The sequence below is a fragment of the Cupressus sempervirens genome, chromosome 10, assembly GCF_028749045.1.
Source record: "Cupressus sempervirens isolate cs-2001-9-10 chromosome 10, ASM2874904v1, whole genome shotgun sequence".
Classification (NCBI taxonomy): domain Eukaryota; kingdom Viridiplantae; phylum Streptophyta; class Pinopsida; order Cupressales; family Cupressaceae; genus Cupressus; species Cupressus sempervirens.
The window spans coordinates 617,792,248-617,814,842 of NC_143127.1; the positions used below are offsets into that span (position 1 = coordinate 617,792,248).

At 36.8% G+C, this 22,595-nt stretch overlaps 1 protein-coding gene across 5 annotated transcripts in view; it reads right to left on the minus strand.

Annotated features, from left to right (window-relative positions):
* ABCA1 (ATP-binding cassette A1) overlaps positions 1 to 22,595 on the minus strand; it is a 307,414-nt gene that overhangs the window by 274,164 nt on the left and 10,655 nt on the right. For all 5 annotated transcript variants that reach the window (XM_089804610.1, XM_089804609.1, XM_089804613.1 and 2 more), the window contains one exon: positions 9,337 to 9,416. In XM_089804610.1, coding sequence (XP_089660736.1) covers positions 9,337 to 9,416 — 80 coding nt within the window. The remainder of the gene's footprint in view (positions 1 to 9,336; positions 9,417 to 22,595) is intronic.

A 22,595-nucleotide genomic window follows, 5' to 3' on the forward strand; every position in this document is an offset into this window, starting at 1 on the left:
AATCATAACATTCATATTGTATCAGCAATTAAGAATAGCAAGAATTCTAGGTACAGGTTTTTCAGACTTTTATTTATAGACTGCTATCCAGAGAAGATGGGAGGAAATAAGGCTTAATGGATAGTGATTCTGAAGCCCACCCACAAAAGACTGCATTGTAAGAGCTCCGCAATTGACAATGCTAAGATTTTATCTTAGCTTCCCAGTAGTTGAGTGGCATTATTCTATGTCCAAAGGAGGTCTTTGAATAAGTCATAATACTTATAAAAAATACCCATTCATGGGCTTTTAAAGGTTAATCCTTCATCTAAGAATAGAACATGGGATGAGAATGAAGAAAAGTTAGGGGCAGAGTGGATAAGAGTCAGATTTGATTGGGCATCCAAAGGAAACCAGCATAGATGTGGTGCGGGTTGTTTGTCTCAAGACAATATTATGATGCTAGGAGATGAGTCATTGCCGGAAGGGACAGACAATGAAATAGAATGTTTGGTAGCCATTTTTGCTCTTTGGTTGGCAAAGAAGTGTGGTGGGAGAAGAATTCATTTCCAAAGAGACTCTCAAAGAATCCATTACACTATATTAAAAAAATTGTGGTTTCTCCTAAACATTTGTTGAGGAAATTTTCAAAAGATTTTTTAAGGTTTTTTCTTTTTTTTTTCCTTCAAGCAAAGCCTAAGGTTTTTTAGCAGAGGTTTTATTGATCTGTTTTTTGTTCCAAAAAAAATCAATAGTTACTGGAGACAAGTTTCTAAGTGCTAATTTAGTTCTTGGATGTATGCTTCCTATGATGGTTCGTGTTTCCAAAAAAAAATTTGTGCCACAACAGTTTTCTTATTTACTCCCTCCAACATTTACGAGGTCGTCAAATCTTTGAGATGCAGCAAAGCGGCTGATGAGGAAAGATTCCACATGGGGCTCCTCAAGCTTGGTATTCCAGTTCTAGGCCCCTACCTTCATGTGCTCTTTAATAGAGTTGTGTGCACTGGTTTTCCCGACTCTTGGTCAAGACATTGATGTATCCAATTCATAAACAGAGATTGGTTCTGGACCCTGGTAACTATAGGACCATCATGATCAGGCATACCTTTGCCAAACTATATGCCACTGCATTGAACGCCATTCTTACCAGTATACTTGACCAGGGACATTGTAGGGCGAGAGATTAGGCATGTTTTCAAGCGGACTTTCAGACCATGGACCATATCTTTACACTATGGGCTATCATTGAGGAGGCTCGTCATCGTTCAAGGAAGGTCTACTACTGTTTTATGGATTTTCGCAAGGCGTTTGATTCTGTCCCCTACATGGCACTCTTTTAGAGACTCGAAGACATTGGGGTTTCATATACTATACTGACGGCGATCACGAGGCTCTATGACACTGTTGTGAGCAGGTTCAGGACTCCCGAGGGCTTTTTGCACCCGATCCAGAGCACCATTGGGGTGAAGCAAGGCTGCCCTCTCTCCCCCACTTTGTTTGGCATTTATATTGATGAGCTTGAGGCTTACCTTCAAGAATCCTCGCTCCTCGGTGATGGTTGCTACTTACACCAGTTCATGATCTCCATCCTCCCCTTTGTCAATGATGGGATTCTCTACTAGCATCTTCTCCTGAGGGGCTTCATAGCCTTCTTGATAGGCTAGCCTCTTTTTGCGATCAGTGTCAGCTCATTGTGAACCTAAGTAAGGCTCGGGTTATGGTCTTCAACTGCTTAAAGACTTCACACCTCCATTTTTGTTTACAAGGCCAGGCGATAAAGATAATTTCTCTGTACACTTACCTAGGAGTGAAGTTCTCGGGCCCCCATTTCAGCTTGAGACCCACTGTTTAGCCTAGGATTAATAAAAGGTTGAGTTCCCCTGCCATGTTAGAGAGATAGTACTTCAAAAATCATTTTCATGACACTTCCTCCAAATTGTCCCTCCTAGACTCTTTGGTCAGACCTGCAATCTTATAAGGTTCAGTGGTTTGAGGCCCCTCCCTCCTAGATTGCGACTAGTCCTTGGTTGAGCGAGTTAAGACGATTTTCCTCAGGCGTATCATCAGATGTCACCATTCCACTCCCCGCAATGTTATTTTGGCAAAGTTTTGGGCTCACCCCTTTAGACTTGTGGTCATCTTCAATTTGGTTTGGTTTCTTCAGAAACCATCTTTGAGGATTTGCAAATTCTGCTGGCAACCGAGATAGATATTCCTACCTGGCTTACTTCTCTTCAGTCACTATTGTTGGTTCTAATTCGTCCACAAGGGCCCACTGTTGGTATGCTCAAGCCACTACTCTGTTGGGTTCGAACAAGATTGGGATTGATCATCTTCCTCCACATCAGAATTCTCTGGATGGTCTTGCTCACTTCCTCCCCTCTTGTCAAGAGTTGAACAGGCATGTGAGACAATATTTATAGACAGTACATTAGGACGACTTAGATCAACCCTCCGAGAGGGCTACAATCGCGGATGACCCATTATGTCAAGCACTTCCTAGTTATTTGTGATGGGATTATTGTGCGTCCTACATATGTGACCCAACATTGGTGCCATGTCATTCATATTTCTCTTGGTTCCTTCAAAGTTGGATCCCACCAGCTTAAATACCAAACTAACCATCACATCAACAAAGAGAACCATATTTGTCGTTTATGTACCTTGGTGGAGACTAAAACAAAGATTTACTTCATCTTTCATCGTCCTATCTACTATGAGATTCCATGATTGTAGGTCCTTGTCAGCTTTTTTTGGCTACATTAACCAGCATTGCCTAGCACTCTATCTTTGGGAAGCCACTCAGCTTCAAGATTTGTACTTTGCAACTTCTTTTTCCTTAGTACCAAGCTTTGGATCAGCGCTTCACCGACTTTAATGCGCCCATGTCCCCTACAAGGGCATGAAGCGGTAGTTCTGCACTCCTACTCCCAACCACATCATATCAGTGAGACCTTGTTTTGGACTCACCAGATAGTGGCACTCCTCATGCGACAGTATTAAGAGATGTTTCGGGACCCTTGGTCCCCTTGTTCCTTATCCTTCAATGGTGTACTTCTTCCGGCCAAGGAAGAACCCCTAGTCTTTGGCATCTTCCTTTGCTTCTTTGTTGCTTTGTTACTTTGTTCTTTATTGGGCACCGTTTGTTGTCCCTATTGTGGGTGGTTTCCATTGCTTGTAAGCTATCAGTCCCTTAGACCCATATTGGTCTATTGTTGGACATTAATAAAGTTATCTTATCTATTATCTAAACATGGCAACTAAGGTGCTTTTCCGCACAATGGGTTTTTGCTATTTGTGGTACCTTGCAACAGTCGGGTGAGGCATCTCACGACTGCAACTATTCTTTTGGCTATTTTTTCACACAAAATTCATGGCGTTTTGCAACATAGGGTTTCACATTTTTCCAAAAAATTTGTGACAATTTTTTCAGTGATTTTTTCCCACACATCATGACAAGTCTTTCCAAACAATCTTGATTTTCTGTTTTTTTTTGGCAACTTTCTTAGAAAAAAACTTGTGGGTTTTTTAACAATCAAGAGTTTTTATGATTTTTCCCCTCAATATCACGAGTGCTTGTGTGGTTTTTTATGGTTTTCTCCACAAAGAAAAGGTTATCATATTTTTCACAAAATTGTGGTGCTGATCTGCTGCAGCTATTCTGACAATTTTGGACAAAGTCACGGTTTCAGAGATTTTTGCTGATCTTTTTGTCCATAGAAATAGAAGTTTTTTGGAGCTAGTCTCATCTTTTGTGTTTCTAGATAGCAAAAGGGATGGCTTCATTACCCAACATCATGTTGGAAGGCAATCAAAGATCCAAGGCAAGTACTAAAATGCCTAGTAACAAAGAATGCTCAATATTTTTAAGCACCGCACGACAAAAAGGCCCAAGACAAGGTTATGCTACGTAAGTTATTGGTCACCAATGATATCAATCAAAAATATTGGCATACATGCAGCAAGACTCCTACAAAGATTTGGATAAAGGATCTGCACAAGATGTCAGATAAAGGCAAAGATTTCTTGCTTTAGAATATATTGTTCTCGATTATGATGAACAAGATGTCTTTGCAGGATCATCAAAAATCAAATCAATCTGCAATCATATGGAAGCCACTGGTCCTAAGATGGAAGAAGACGATATGGTGTTTATAACACTAAAAAGCTTACCACAATCCTATGAGCGTTTCATTGAAACTCTCAACACTATTTCCTCTAATGTTAACTTCACGTTTGATGACTTGTGGAATAAGCTCTTGCAGTAGCTAGGTGGAAACAACTGTTTGGCAGGAGCAGCATGATCACTAATGTGGCATAGGTGTTTTTTGCCAAATACAAAGGCAAAGGCAAATCTGCTCAGCAGAAAGGACCAAGCGAAGATTCTCCAAAGAATCTAAAACATATCACACATCATTATTGTGATAAACTTGGTCATTTCCAAAAGTTTTGTAGAAAGTTGGCTGATCAGAAATCCGAATGAGGGTCTCAGCAGCAGGCTCGCGTTGCATAGCATTCTAAAGAGGATCCAGCCTTCTATGCATTGATGGCCAAAAGATCTACAGAATATCTCAAGTCTTCTGTAGTGTAGTTATTAGAATGACAATTAAGGGTGGGTATTAAAGTGATATTATATTATTTAGTTATACTAATCGTTTTAAGTTGTTTAGTTAGTTTAGTTACTGTTGAAGTATTAAAGATTGTTTTCTGCAAATGTAATAGCATTGTGATTGTTATTGGTGTGTTTCAAATGCAGGTTTGAAGACTTATAAATATGAGAGGAGACATGTCTCTATGGTTAATCATCATTAGATGATAATAATAATATATTAATAATATATATATATATATATATATTTATTTATTTATTTATTTGTCTAAATGATGATTTACCATCAAAAATGAATCAATCGGACTGAAGCTGCAAACTTAACACTTCCTCTTAGCTAGGGAGGATTTTTATAGAACACATTATGCTCTCAAATACATGAAGAGATATTATCTCGGTATGATATTCCTGGAATGGCATATTTAAGGATATCAACATATATCCATCAACTTAGATGTTATCTTTCAATATAATCAAAAGTATAATTCACCAAGAAATATCAATCATATGATATCCATCTTACTCATATTCTTTTGGTATGTGCACTGGCATCAAATCCTTGATGCATACCAAAAGAATACATTATATCCTAGTAGGATATGAGTTATCTGATTTCTAGCACTCCAGGACAACAACTTGATGTAGTCTATCAGATAACAAGAAATCACAATGTCTTGGTCTCTCTATCATGACAAGTATCATGATCTCTAGCACTCCGGAACAACAACTTAATGAAGTTTGATCATGATAAGTTTGTTATCATGACTTTCAGCACTCCGGGACAACAAATTAATGAAGTTTGTCATGACAACAAGTCAAACTATCGATAAGATCATCACCTTATAATAGCTACCTTCTAGATATATATAGCTACCTTCTAGATATATACATCAATAAAAGATCATCATCTTTCATGACATAATCCACATATGCAAAATAGTAACCACCATGAACCAAGTCAGAGGGTGGAACAAGTGCTTTCACTTCAAATTCTCTCTCACAGAGAAGAATGTACTACAAGGAATTTCACTTCAAACACTTCCCTTATAGAGAAGAGATCACACTTCAAAATTCTCCCTCTGAACAATGATCGCAAGAAGTCAAGTCCTCTAGTTACTCCATTAAAAGTTCTCTTCACCCAAGGATGCCTATTGAACTCCCTTTGAATCTGGTATCAATCTTCTAACTTTCTAGTAATAAGTCTTTACTTACTCATGATGTACACAGGAGTAGGCCCAAAAAAATTATGCAATCACACACATGTATTTTTCAAACTGCCTCTGAGTATCATTCTTCTGAGCTCCTACGTTGCTTTATCCAGCTTGATCATCAGATGACTACTGAGTTTTGGATCACAACTTTTATGGAGCTACTGTCATGAGATTGACAATGCACGCTATGCCAAATGTACCATTCTTCTTTTCCTACAAGATCATCTTTAGATACAAAGGAAAAAAATCAAAGAAAATAGCTCATATAGGACATGTAGAAATACAAAATGAGAGAGACTATAATGAGTAGATAAATGTAATACTTAAGAATAATAAATACTTCTCTATACATCAACATCCTTGATATAAATTTGTCCAATGAAGGTCCATATGCATAAAATCAGAAATTTCCTTATTAGATTATTTGAGAATGGAACATTCCCCCTCTAAAGATGGTTCAAGTGGGAATGGATATTGATTATTATTCCCTCCACAATGTAAAATTCACACTCTTATATTACTGACCCATAAGATCCACTTCAGTCTTGTGTCTCATCTGCATATCTTGAGTAGAATTAAGGTGATCCACTTCGGTCTTGTGTATCATACCAAATGTGTATGTGTTCAATGGAGTCCTTTGAAAAACTCGCATTCATGATGAGCCCAACATGCAACTTCAACTTTCCTTCCTTAATACTTGCAACATTATCTCCTATAACTTTGTGCCAAGGAAAGTATGCATCTTCAATATCCACATAAAATGCACCACCTTTCTTATGCATTACATCAATTATTACAAAAAACCCCTCTTGTAACTTATTCCAATATTCAAAAAAATTTGCAGAGAATAAGTTTTGTGCATGTATGGCTTATAACTTTATGGCTCAAAACGGACCCATAACTTGACAAGAGAATTAGTTCATCACACTCTCCAATTACTACTGCTTCTTATTCTATTAATTGCTTTTGCAATATCAATTGATGATCTTTGTCAAACATCATATTCTTCATTATAATTAATTATATAGGACATACCATACCCTTTACTATGTTTGGTGATGGGATTGTTTCACCCATTAATGTTTAAGTATTTGAAGTCTCCCTTTTTAATAACTTTGTAACTTTTCCAAGGTCAAAGGTGTAATTTAAACCTTCTTTGTACAGACCTTAGCACCGAATGGGAAATATGATCTTCGGCTGATGAAGGCATGAAACCCCAAACAACATCAACGAGATGTATGTGCATTGACCAACTATGCCAAGCTCCACTTTCTGAAGTCCGATGGACAATCTGATCAGGAATTCAGTGAGACCAAAGATAATCTATGCCGATATCCGGTGTTTTGGTCTTGTTGAAGCACTGCATGCCCATTTAAGTATAGTGTGGTGTATGTTACAACAAAATGCTTGTTCTGAAGAATAAACAACTAATTAACTTTGCATATCTGCTCAATTGGACCCTGCATTAGAACAATGATTTGAGAATGTAATGGCGGGCTGCAAAGGTCAAACAGCAGCCTCTTGTGGAGGCTCAAAGTATAAATCACAATAAGTAATCTGAGATCAACGATCAAGATTGTTCAAACACAAAACCTCAGTGCTCAACACTCATTATTACGTTCAGCTTACAAGCATGCAACTGCAACTAAGAATAACAACCAAAGGGACGTCAACGTGTTACAGTTAACAGGGTAATCGGTCTACCATCTTCCAAAATTGGGAATTGAAGGAGATAGGAGGCCCCAGATATAATTACGATGCTCAATCCAGAAATCTAATAAGGTGGTTCTAATAAAGAGTCAGCGACATTAATTACATATAATCAGTAACTATGTCATAACGAAGAAGGTCGTCGAACTAAGCATTATAGAATGTGAATAACCAATCAAGCATAAATACTACAGTCAGTGGGTTGGGACTCTTTAAAGACGCCAATATGGCTACAAATGTGCAGGAGAGACAACTCGGGCATCACAATGCACTGAGGTTAAACATAGACAAGCTGGATGATAAGTCTTGCAGCTGGCAAGCTTAGAAACCAATCCATCTTGTGTGAATGGAAATTCATTGCAAACTCAATGGCGAAAAATATATAAATCAATTTGAAGAGATGTTAGAACAATTCGGTATTTTCTAAGACTCCATTGCCTTCCAAATTGCAGGTCGCAGTTGTAGACTTGAAATGGCATGAGATTGTTGAGGGACTGAAGCAACACCATTACTACTTGTTGATATCAATTTGTTCCTTCTTCTCATCCCATGCTCAATTATGGTGGTAGATGACTCTCAACAGAGTACAGAGAAGAAGACTTTTGGGATCCATATTTATTGCAGAGGTCACTTCTTATGATCGCAGATGTTTCGCAGATGAGTTCCACACACCATCAGAGATATTCATAGTGCACTTGCAAGGGATGAGATGTCTACTTTGGCAAAGACATTTATGTGGCCTCTTTCTGGGATCTACTTGCTTGTAGATCATATCTCCTTTTGATCTGATCTTTTCTGTAACCTAACCTAGAGGGGTTCGAATTTCCTCTATTTCCATCAGTGCTCTAACAATGGCTTTCCTCCACTTTGGATGTTTGTTTCAATCCACTTCTTAAGACATGTATTTCTGCAGCATCTCATGTTTTCTTCCATTTGCAGTTTGGCTCTAATACCATGTTGAGGTATTAAAGATCGTTTTCTGCAAATGTAATAGCATTGCTATTGTTATTGGTGTGTTCTAAATGCAGATTTGAAGACATAAATATGAGAGGAGACGTCTCATGAAGAGAAATGTCTCTACAGTTAATCGTCATTAGATAATAATTATATATTAATAATATAAATAACCATATATATATATGATTTACCATCAACAATGAATCAATCCGGCTCAAGCTATGAACTTAACAGTTGCCAACTCCAATTTCTGTTGAGAGGATAAAGGAATTGATAACGAGGTTACAAATGAACTTAATACTAATAAGTAGCTGAAACATATCAGAAAGCATTGAGTTCATGAGTAGCATGAAGGTTGAAACTTGACGTAATGAAAGGCAGTTTGGAGCATGGACTTGATGGACTTACCCAAGTGAGATAACATTCCTATCAGGAACACAAGTGGATAATGAAACCTCCCTCAAGAATAAGAAATTTTTGTGGCTTTTCAAAAACATCACTACAAATAGTAAGGGAAACAGTCAAGCTTCAACCATATATAAGATAGAGAAGATGTAATTATTTGAACTGAATGAGAGTTATTTAAGTCATTATCTCCTGGTTTTAATCTCTGCTATATGGGAGGTTCATCTCAAATTGCAGCTTTCCTATGCCTTAATTACCTTCCTATATTAACACTTGTTTGATGCTATAATAGTGTAGTAGTACTTTTCATCTACCTATCAGAAAAGAAGGTATGAATCGAGGAGGAATTTGTATACAATTTTTTCTGCCAATACCTCTATTTACAGATTCTAGAAACTTCTACAACATGCCTAACATGAAAATAAGTACAAAGAGAGCATTGACAAATGGACAAGAGCCTACGCTTGGGTGGGATGCAGCTTAGTGTCAACTCTTGTTCGCACTGCAATAAGCATAAACATGACAAATGCTGGAAGCATAATCTGCAAAATAGACAAAATCACAACCAGTCAGGGAAAAATCCTCTGAATGAGCCTCATTATGACTATCAATGCCAAAAACATTATGAGTTTTAACTTCTTTAAAAGTAAGAAGAAATTTATCAATTGGTCAAACAATTGGATTTTCAATAGGGAAAAAAGTTGAAACATACAAAATTAGCCCATTCAAAATCCAAAGCAAAAGAGTGAAATAGCAACATCACAAATATAATGCAACCATAAGTTTCTTGTGTTCGAGACTGAAGCTTTGAATGTTGTTTCTGGATTCGATTGTGTTAATATTTTATTTATTTTATTTAGTTTCTTCCTCAACATTTCCGATCACACTCTGTGATCCATCCCCGGGGTGAAGAAAGATGGATCACAGAGTGTGAACCAAAATGTTGAGGGAAAGAAAAAGAAAAAAAATAATAACACAATCGAATCCAGAAACAGCATTCAAAGTACTCTTATGGATTGTGGAAATCTACTTACTGTTTTAAAAAAAGAAGCATTTATAGCTCATCTAAAATGGTACAGATCATCCAAAAACGGGATGCTTCAATCTCCATTGCATAATAGTTTGAAAGAATGCTAATTATATCTGAAACTTGAAAGGAATTAGAAATTTTGATGAACAGATACATTCAATGAAATAAATAATAACTATGTAGCCACTTTAAAGGTTGAATTAATTTGGTTACTCCTTAATTCCAAACATCTATTTATGCCAAATGCTCTAAAACTGCAGCAGTAAGCAAATCAGTCAACAGTATAGAAATATAATTTCCAAAATAGTGTTCCTCATTGCATTCCATTTTCAGTTAAATTCTGCTTTAGAAAAATCCCCACCCCAGAAAAACAAGGAAAAAGCAATCTTTAAGACTGTTTCCAACATAATACTTAATCTTTTGCAATATTATGCATCTTAAAGCCATGTAACTTTTAATTGAACAAATTATTAAAACACCACTGATAAAAAAACGAGAGGAGAAGTCCAAATCCCACAATACTTAGATCCAAAATTCTTTGCAGAACAAAGGTATTCAAACAACATTAAATGAAGGGAGAAGGATGGAAGCTAAGATGCAAAAAGACCCTCCAAATTCATCACATTTTGGATAAGTTATAATTCAAAATGAGAAGATTGAAGCTGAAAGTTGAAACCAGTTAGGCTAAGTTCAGACTTCAGAGGTCTGGTGTTTCATAGTCCAGTTAAAATGGAGGAATTGCCATGATAATGATCAATGTTCAAGTTCTGAGCACACTCCCAAGTCTTCAATTTTTCCAGAATGTACAGGTCACCCACACTAAGCTAGGCACAAGTTCCAAGTGATTTTAATAAAATAGAATCATCGACTCCCTATAAATTTGTCCGCTACAACAGAAAGCATTGTAAACTTAATGGAGTGTTACCCTGTGTGATAAATAAAACTTCAAGTGCTAATTGCACAATCTAAAAGCCACAGGAGGGGGGAAAGGTAAGTCAATGGAAGTGATAAAGAATCAAGATGCATATTTTAATTGTTGACCCAATTATGAAGAGCAAATACTGATGCTATTAAATTTGATAGCAATTGTTTACTAAACAGTTTCAGATGTAAACTGACTTTTAGTCTTTAAATGTGTGTTCCCTGCATATAGTGCTAATGATGCCATTAAAAGAACAGGGAACTATGAAATAGATTGTCCCTTTTAAGATTCCAACATCAAAAGCTACAGCTTTAGAGACAAAACACAATGTTTATGCAATCAGGCTAGTAATTCAATACCTGAGAAGTCCAACCTTGATGTGGTATTTGTTGACTTTTACAAAGCCAATAATATTCTATTCAAGGGTATAACTGACTTTTGAGAATATTCATTAAGGAGTGAATCTTTGGAATTTAAAGCAAACAAGGACCAAACAGGTATATAAATCTTGTAACCAACAAAGCTGATAGAATCCTAATTAAGAACTAGAAGCCTACCATACTTAATGTGATAGTATGTTATTAAGTCCTTTAAATGCACCTAAGAAGTCTTGGACTTCAAACTTTTGTAGAGACATTCACACAGGACAACTTGATAGCAAATTGAGAAGCCATGGCATGGTACAAGGTTTTAGGACATTAAAACTTGAATGAATGTGCTTGTTTTCAAATCGGTCTACAGTAAAATTGACTGACCTTTTATCAGGATTGTACTTAAAACCTTGGACTTTGGTGTCCAAGGCATTATGTTGTTTGAGAATACCTCAACTCAAGTTCAAGTAATAGTTATTTGACTGACCCTTTTCTTCTTCATTGATTATATAGAGCTGTCCCCTTTGTTGGATAATGTTGTCCTTAATATCACACAAATGTCATATCAGTTATTAGTCTCAGCTAACCGAGCTCACTTGGTCATCGAAGAAAATGAAGCAGTCAGTATCAACCGAGCTCACTCGGTCATCGAAGAAAATGAGGCAGATAGTGTCAACCGAGCTCACTCGGTCATCGAAGAAAATGAAGCAGTCAGTATTAACCGAGCTTACTCGGTCATCAAAGAAAATAAGGCAGACAAGTGTTAACCGAGCTCACTCGGTTATCGAAGAAAATGAGGCAGACAGTGTTAACCGAGATCACTCGGTCAACAAAGGAATTTGGCAAAGACAGTTTCCACCGAGCTCACTCGGTCATCTATGGAAACTCAGTACTTACCGAGTTCTCCCGGCGATTGAAGGGTTGTCACGGAGTACGCTGTATTAACCGAGCTCAGTCGGTTAACACAGGAATTATTTTCTGAACAATATTAACCGAGCAGGGTCGACCAGTAAAGGGATTTGTTAGTTTCTAATTTTAATTATTTCTAGCCGACTATTGTATTTGTTTGATTATTGGTCAGTGATTTGAGCCGACTAAGATAATCTGAAAGGTATATATGGTCACTCAAGTTGTAAATCAAAATAGAAGTGTGAAAAAGTTATGAAGGTGCATTATAGTGTGAAATGAAAAGGCGAATGTTGAGAAAAGTCTGATGAAGGATCAGATGCGTTGAAGGAGCTGAAAAGTTGTATTTGATCAATAAGGATTCGGTCAAGAATAACAGAGATCTGTAATCAGCAAAGATAAGTTGCATATTGTATCAGATCACTTCATTGTTGCTTTCTAACCATTGTAACAATGAACTCAAAATCTCTTAACAGAGTTGGTTTAACAGCCATTCTATAAATCCTCTAACAAGGTGACAGTTCAGTTGAATTGTTCTAAAGACCTCTAGCAAGGCCACTCCTAACAGGGTGATTAAATCCTCTAACAGGGTCACACCTAACAGTGTGTTTTGTAACCTTTAACAGGGTTGGCTCCTAACAGGGCTCACTTCAGAAGAGTGAAAAAGAGTAACTAGTTACATTGGTGGTTTTTCCCATATTGGGTTTCCACGTTAAATCTGGTGTCTCTAGTGTTCATGATTGCTGAATTGTTTTTGGTTATCAGTTCTTAATAATTATTATTATTTGCTGCATTATCAAGTTTCAGTAATTTGTAACTAAGATCAAGCTTTTAGACATCTAAGGGACTGTGAAATGTTTTTGTGGTAACTGATTCACCCCCTCCCCCTCTCAGTTACTCCATTCTCATTTCCAACAATTGGTATCAGAGCTTTTGGTGCTTGCAGGAAAAGATTTCAAGGTTCTAAGCCAAAGATCAAGATGTCTTACAAAAGAGAAATTCCAAAACTTAACAGAGATAACTTCTCAGCATGGCAAGGATTGATGAAACTTCATCTGGCGACTGTTGGTGATACTGGACTGAAATACCTTGAAGAAGAATATGAAGAACCTTCTGGCACATTGTCAGTTAATGATATTGCTGAAAAGAAGACTCACAACAATATGATGATAGACATAGCATCTGCTCTCAACTATGAAGAATTTGATGACATTAAGGACTACAAAACTGCCTTTGACATGTGGAACAAGCTAAAAGAGATCTATGGAGGAGATGATAATGTGAGAAGAGCAAAAGCAAAAAGTCTAAGAGGACAATTTGATCAAATGAGGATGAGAGAGGATGAAAACATTGCAAAGTATGTTGAAAGAGTTAAAGCATGTGTAAGTGCAATCAGGGAAGCTGGAGGTGACATCAAAGGAGAAACAGTTGTAAGCAAAGTTCTCAGAACCTTGCTTTCCGTTTATGCAATCAGAGTCTCTGCAATTCAGGAAAGAAGGTGTGAAGCAAATCATAAGATAAATCTTGAGGCCATAGTCGGAAGACTAACTGCATTTGAACTAGATAACTTTGACAACTATGTTCCAGCCTCCAAAAACATTGAATCAGCATTTCAAGCCAAGCTCTCACTCAAAGAGAAAAACAAAAAGAAGATAGAATCACAGTCAGAAAGTGAAAATGAATCAAGCCAAAGTTCAGACAATGATCTCGAAGTGATTGAAGCTCTACTAGCAAGGAAATATTCTAGAGGCAGAGGAAAATACAAAGGTAAAGTTCCTCTAATCTGTTTTTCTTGTGATGAAATTGGTCATATTGCAGCAAGGTGCCCAAACAAGCAAAACAACGATGAAAAGAAAGATCACAAATGGAATGGCAAGAAAGACTTTAAATCATCCAAGAACAAAGGTAAGAAATCATGTTTCATGGCTGAAAATTCTAAGGATTCTGATAATAGTGAGGATGAAATTGTTTATATTGCTGTTAAAGATGACTCTTACAGTGATGACGAAGATAAAATGGCTCTTATCTCTCATGTAAGTAAGAATGATACGTGGATTATAGACAGCGGTTGCTCGCATCATATGACTGGTGATAAAACTAAGTTTGATCAGTTTGAAGACTATGATGGTGGCAGTGTAAGGTTTGGTAATAATGAACCTCATTTCATAAAAGGAAGAGGAAGAATCTGTCTATCCAAAGAACTTATATGTAATAATGCCTATTGGGTTGAAGGTCTCAAACATAATTTGCTAAGTGTTGCACAGTTACTAAATACTAGATTCAAGGTGGAATTCATGCATGGAAAGGCAAGACTGTTGATTGAGCAAGGAAAACTTTCCCTCTTTTTGCCTCGCTATGTCTTGTTCTCACTTTTGATATCCATTGCCCTATTACACACCTCTGTATACAACGATGGTGGTACTACCTTCATCTTCTTCCAGATAAATGGTGTTAACCCCTCTATGAACCATATGTTCTTTAAACAATTTGTCCATTGGCTTTCCAATTTGTCAATTAGTTCCTTTAGCCTACAATGGTAAGCCTAAACTGTCTCATTCTTCCCTTGTCGCAAATTGTATATCTCAGCTCTACATTGTTGTCATTCCAAAGTAGCCTGAATTCTACTTTGAAGGCTATTCTCAAATCCTTCCACACTACTTTATCCCCCACTAGAAGGTTTGTAGACCAATCAGTTTTTGCACCTCTCAAGGTGTCGGGAAATGTTTTGAACCAATAGTCCCCATCCTCTTGCCCTCTTGCTTCCTCCATGGTCACACACGTTTTACAATGGCATGTAGGATCCCTTGATCCATCACCACTAAATATAGGCAGTTTTTTCTTGTCCGGGGTGTTTGACATTTGCCACATATCGTAGGTACTGTGCACATTATTAAACTTTGGTGGGTTGGTTCCTCCTTTGCACCCATGTGCGCCTTCAGCGCTTTTGGCTAACTACCCCTCCACGTCTATCATTCACATCTTCGTTGCCCTTATTGTAGTGGTGCCTATTCTCCCTTCTCCCCAAAGACTCTAGTTTCGCTCTCCCTATCCTTTTGTAGCAAGACTCCCTATTCTTCGTAAGGTGTTCTCAAAGGGGTATGCATGTCCCCTTCAAGTTATTTTTCCTCGTCTACTTTGCAATGAGCCTCAATTAAAATAAATATATATAATTAACATCATTATGAGTCTTGTCAAATACTAAATTACATGAAGTCAGTCTATCTCCAATATCTTATTTAATGATTTAAATAAACAAATATTTCTAATAAATATTTGACTATATCCATATTAGAGTCTTAATTAAATATATTCTTATCTAATCCTAATATTAATTCAGTCTTAAATAACCCTTACATAAACCCTATCAACTAAATGACTAACGAAAATAATAAATCTTAGTATTAATAGACACAGCCCTCAATAATAGGGTTGCCCTCTTGGACACGATATTTAAACCCACATTGGAGATGGTGAAGGGGGCATCAATCATTGAAGGGGTGAAAAAAATAGGGTCATTATTTGAGAAGAAAATAAATTAAACATGCAGACCCACTATCAGCAAATATAGGCGCTCGTAGGAACAAGGAGACGCAAACCAAAGGCAATGCACTTCCCAAGTCAAGACACCACGTGAAGAAATCGTCCAATTTGACAAGGACAACTTCCTTGCTAGCATCCGATACCTGGATTGAATGCAAATCTTATAATAAGTGGAGACTATTAAAGGTGGACGAAGTTATAAGGCAAGAGGAGCATCGAGGCCAACCCAATTAAGGTTGGTATAAGCATGTTTAATTGTTGGATATGGAATATTCTAATTGAAAATAAATGTTCTAGTATAAGTATGTATTAGTAAGGTAAGTTACCAATGATCATTTCATTTTTATAGATAAGATTTGTAATAATTATAATATAGATAAATGGAAGTATTCATTGAAGGTATATTTGTGGAGTATTCTGTAATTTCTTAAAGATAATATAAATAATCATTTTGAAGTAATGTTTAAGTGATCATTTATTATAAGATTAATAGTGTCTCGTAGAGAAGAAATTGATATTAAGGTTAATAGTGTTAGTATGCGAGATTAAAGATCTCTATCTGACTAACACAATTATGACTTCTAAACTTCTACAATGTCGATATGTGAGATTTATATGATCTCCATCTAACTGACATACCTAAGGGATCTCTATAATGTTGGTATGTAAGACTAATAATCTCCATCTAACTGACATGCCTAAGATTAAGGAATCTCTATAATGTCAGTATGTGGGACTAATAATCTCCATCTAACTGACATGCCTAAGATTAAGGAATCTATATAATTGTGATATTGCTATCAGGATTTAACTGTGTGATTTTGAGTCAAACTCATTGACCCATGTTTCATGAGTAGTGATTCAACATGAATCCATCTCTCATGAGAATAAATGGAACACTTAGCACTCATGGGTGATGCTCATAGGGGTGAAGCACCGAGACTTCCCGAGAGGTCACTCATGAGTGCTAAGTGTTCCATTTATTCTCATGAGAGATGGATTCATGTTGAATCACTACTCATGAAACATGGGTCAATGAGTTTGGCTCAAAATCACACAGTTAAATCTTGATAGCAATATCACAATTTGACTTGCTGTGGAAATTATCTCCTACTTATCAATAGATGAGCTTAAGGGGCTTTCTAATGAATGGTTCATAAGGCACAACGCTTGGTGAACGTTTTGCAAATGGGGTTGCAAGCTTTGGGTTTAACCATGGAGGAAACTCCGTAGTTAAGCGCGCTCAGGCTGGAGTAGTACTGGGATGGGTGACCTCCCGAGAAGTCCCAGTGCTTCACCCCTACGAGCATCACCTAGATCCAATGAGTGCTAAGTGTTCCATTTATTCTCATGAGAGATGGATTCATGATGAATCACTACTCACGAAACATGGGTCAATGAGTTTGACTCAAAATCACACAATTAAATCCTGATAGCAATATCACAATTTGACTTGTTCTAGAAATTATCTCCTACTTATCAATCTCTATAATGTCGATTAAGGAATCTCTAAAATGTCCGTATGTGAGATTATAATCTCCATCTGACCAACATGCCTGAGTTCGATGTGCCAAAATATTCTAATGAAGTCAACATATGCATATGTAAGCCTTAAGGGGTGCACTCTAGAAAAACGGTTGAATAACTAAGGGTTAGGAAACCCAATCTAAAGACGTCTTTTAAGGTTTGGGCTTAAGATAGAGGGTATAATGGTATGATAAGATTTATTATTACTAAGGTTGTAATAATTATTTTGCAGGTATTACTTGTCCCAAACTAACCCTAAGAGTGAGGACATTACATAGTTCCTTTGAGTACTCAAACGGTTCTAATGATAGGAGGTTGCTTTCCTCACTGTCTCCCTCTTTCCTCCACAATATACTCTGGACTGCTAATTCTTGTGTACCATCCTCCCACTCCTGAAGGGTCGATGTTTGAGTGTTCTGACTCTGGGTGACAGGGCTAAAGGAGCTTTCCGCCTCATATTGCAATTGTTTTTGTCTTCATCTTTGTCCTTGAATTCTAAGTGATCTCTAGAGGGCAATTTCTACTTCCTTCTCAGTTTGTGCTTCCTCCTTAGTACGCCTTCTGTCTATATTTGAGATAAGGAGCATTAGTTTTTAGAATTACCAACGGTACAACGTCTACTAGTGTCTCAAGGTTCCTCCTCCCTCTAGCTCCTCTCTTCGTATCATTGTAGTATCAGTTGTCTTCATTGTTGTCTTTCTACTTCTTCTCGGTGCCTTTCGACTTCCACTAGTGTGCATGCTAGTAACCGTGAAAGGCAACCCTAGAGATCATACATTGCCTTATTCACAATCAATTCAACACATACCATATCGACAGGTAAAGCCCTCTACTCTACCTCTTGTCGTACATACTTGACTACTGCTATGTCTCGCGCCTAAAAACAAGGCCTTGCGTCAAATGATCCTCCTTGGTTACTTCCTCCTCGATGTCACTATTAGTAATCAGTACTTGTTGGTCGAAAGTACAACCCATCATGCCTCCAACCTTCCACCCATCACTATTCCAACCTTCAAGTTTGAACTTTAGGCAACAATGCCATAAATGTTCTGTACCAAATATGAACAGGATATTGCCATGGTAACCATTAATAATATTATACAACAAAGTGCATTAAGAACAAAATGACAAGAAAGCAATAACCATACAACACATCTGAATGACAGACTATTATTCTCATTGAAACACCCCACCCCCAGTTGTTACCAATTCCATACAAATGGACTCAACACGGTTGGTTAAGTCTCCAACCATCACCAACTAGCAACACAACCCGACACCCCTTTGAAACAATGATTTATTAATTATCATGGCAATATTGTCACCTACACTTACTTCATCCCATTTGCTACTATGGTATATCTATTACTTCTACCATCATGTAATGCTTTCCTATCAGACTGCAATGGTCTATCCAACAAAAATATGACAATAATCCATTGGCATAATATCACAATGAACTTCATCGTGATAAGATTCAATCTTCAACTTTACAAGACATAGTTCACTTACCAAAATTTTATGATCATCCTTGATCCATGCAATTTGATATGGCTTTGGGTACTTCAACCTTGGCAACTACAACTTGGTGACCAACTCCTCGGATGCTAGTTATATGAACTTCCACTATCAATGATGACATTACAACACTGACCCTCTACTTTACATCTTGTCTTTAAAAACTTTTTCCTCGTTATTAGTTCTTGATCAGGTTCTTCATGGCATAGGTCTCTTTCATCCATTAGGGCTACCTCGTCTTTAGGTTGATTCATAGATCCAAGTGACTCTTCCTCCACAAATGCATTTGTTGCTTCTACCAATCTTCTTGGTTGAATTCTCTTGAGTACATTCAAATGCTCTATGAGCTTCTTTTCCACATCATAAACAAGTTCCCTTTAACAAATTTTTGTCCTCTATTATGTTATTATTATCTCTAGGGTAACCTCCTCTTACACGCTATGAACTCTCTTCTTTCTGTTTCGACTTACCTTCGTTTGGATCTGAATTAGATCTGCCAACACCTAGAAAGGATCTACCTCCACCAGTAATTGATCTACCTCTTTGAAATCTACCACCTCTTCCTCTCTGTCAATGCTCCTACCTCTTGTTCAACTTTTCTTATGCTTTTAGGGCAAACTAATAAGCCTCCTTAATACTTTCCATTTGAAACAAAATAATCTCATCTTGAATTGATGTCCTCAAACTATTCAAGTACCTTGCAATTCTTTCAACCACATCATCCATATTGCCCAGATTTGATATCCAACCTATAGAATTCTTCAATGTATTCCTTCACAATAGACTCCTACTTTAGGTTTTGCAGTTTCCTCAATAAGCTCACTTGCTAATCACCAGGTAAGAATTTATCCTCCAACTTATTCACCATCTTATCCCAAGATTTGATATTTTCCTTTCCTCTCCTCTGTTATTTGTCTGCAAGTGCTTCCACCATAAAAATGTATGTCCTTTCAACTTAGTGCTAGCAATTTCACCTTCTTGTCTAAATTAGTGTTCTCAAACTCGAAATATTTATCCATCTCAGTGATCTAATCAAGAAATTCATCATAATCAAGTGGATTGAAATTTGGTTTTGGATTAACTCTAATTAGGGCTCTCAAGAATCTTGTGTCTCCTTGTTCAAGTACAACTTCTTCATACTCTCCTATTGCTTCTTTTGTCTCATCATCACTCACATCTTTGATAGGCCTTCCTCTTCCCTCGACAATCTCCACAACTTCAAGTCGTGTTGCAATATATCTTAACTTATATATCACTACTAGATCTACTTCTCTCCTTACACAAACCATCTTGCAATCCCTCTGCAATTGTAGTTCAAAACTCAACTTTGCTACCTTACAATGAATCTACTAGGGCTCTACAACTTCAAGTTCACCAACTTAACTCTACAAGGAAAGCCACCTTGCTCAAATACCACTTGATGCAGTCACAGATGGAGGGATCTCAAAGATATTTATTCAAGCATACAGCAAGAGTAAACACAGGGGAACAACAAGGAAGTGGAGATAGCAAGAAATGATCAGCTTTCATTCAACTGGAAAATCAATTACAATCACTGAGCAACATGCCTTCTTAAATGTCAAACTAGTTAGACCTAATTTCTTAAGAGAACTTTGGCAATTGACCTTGAATTCAATCATTCTACTCTAAAGATCACTTATAGATCACTCCCCTCTAGAGATCCATTACATTGCTTATATAGACCACATAACACACAGGTCGGCCAAGGAATTAATTACATTCCCCAAGAACAGGAAACATACTACAACAAATAGGACGGGTCGGAAATCATATAGAACTCATTACATTGACCAATTGAGAACTTGTGGTTCACGATCTCAGTCCACACATGATCCAAGAACATGGAGATATGTTCCATTGACAATCGTCGATCATAGATTTCCATTGCTGATCCAAAATTCATGAACAGGTCCAAGAACTAGCACAAACTCAATACCCAAGAAAGAATCCACCACAACTTAAGCAACACAAAACTAAATGAGCTGCAATAGTAGAAATTTGACCATGACTATGTCTTGATTAGAATCCAAACAACACAAGTGTTAACTCGAAGAGATGACAACTCCCTCAATTGATCTCTCAGACTGTACAACTAGCAAAACAAGAACAAACTGAAAAAATAATGTTTTTGGTTACTGCAAGATTGCTTTGAACCCAAGATGCTCTTGTATCAACCTCCTCTACCTGGCATTTCTTGAACCTATTCCACATATTTCTATAGCAGTGAGAATGGGTTTTTTTTGAATAGGGAGTTCCCCATGCTAAAAACACTCGCCATTCTATGAATCAACAAACAACAAACAAAGCGACCAACCAAAATAAAGAAAGAAATGAAAATACAAAGTTTAGTTCATTTTGCAAAATAATGCAAAGAGAAATTTAAAAAACAAATAAAGTTATTGAAAACCCTACCTCTTTGGTTGAAATCTTCCTCTTCAATGTCTTTGAGGAGTTCTCCACACTTGCAACCACATACGAATAGCTCACAAATAAGCTTAGAGCATACAACAATCATTTGCAAACACTCCTTGTGTTACATGAACATCCCAATTTTTTACCTAATTTAAAATATGGTCGTTGAGGTTCACATGGAGTCAGTTGGTAGTTTAATTTGTTATGATAATGTGAAAATGGTAAGATAGTCGTTATAATTTCAAATGAAGATAATATGCTAGTTGATCATTAATCACGAATTCATGGAATTGAGAAGATGGTTAACCGTTGTGATTATTTATAACTAAATAATTTATTATGATAATTTAACTGTCGAGAAATTTCCTTGTAGGAAGCATGTCGAAGGGGTGGACTATCAGAAAAGAATTGGGCAGGAGCATCACCATCACTGAGCAAATGGGTTGAGGACTTGGTGACTTGAAACAGGATACATCTATGGGACCCGCATGAGCTATTAAGGAAACAATATAATAAAAACATAAAATAATCTAAATTAAAATATAATTCATACCTTTAGAGATTTATTATTAAATTTTCTTATTTTATCATTATAATAAACACTTAAATACGAACACATAAATATAAAAATGAAATGGCACCAATAAATTATAATAATATAATCTAATGATGTCACTTCATCAATATAATTATGTGAACGTATATAAGAGCATATCATAATAATAAAATAAAGTTTAAACTCTTCAATTCCTCCTCATTTCTTTTCCCTCTTTAATTCTCTCCTTTTCAAATTCGAATTTATGATGTATTTGACTAGTTTTCTTGATAACCGATAGAGGCCGAGGAGTCTCGGCTAGTCTTTAAGAGAGCCATGGATTGACCGAGCAATTGCATTCTCTCCTTGATTGATATGTTTTCCTTTTTGTCGTGATAATCATAGTACACATTTTCCAGTGGAGCCATTACAATCTGTTTAGCACAGTCAGTACTACACTGATCTTTCCTTATTCCACCATCGCTGAATACTTAAGCCCCTGGCAATGTTTCACCTCTCCCCAAGATGTCGGACGTGCGTCAGACAGAGATAAGCTATGCATTCAATTGTTTATCGGAAACAAGTGTTATCACTTTTATCTATGAGAAGGTAAGATTAATTGAGTTATTTCATTGTTACAGTTATTTTACACTTGGATGCGAAAGATAGATTTATGGATTGCCTTTCATTTATATGAATATCATATATGAGCGTATCTTCTAATTCTATGTTAGTACCACAGTTGAGAAATCGGAAGGAAAGGAATGATTATGTGGTATCTAAAGCCCTAATTAATTCAGTGGTATCTGGTGTCCTAAATGATCCAGTGGTAATTAAAAGCTCTAAGTGATACCGTGGTATCTGAAGCCCTAAATGATCGAATGGTAATCGATGCCCTAATTGATACAGTGGTAAGTGATGCCCTAATTTTAAATATAG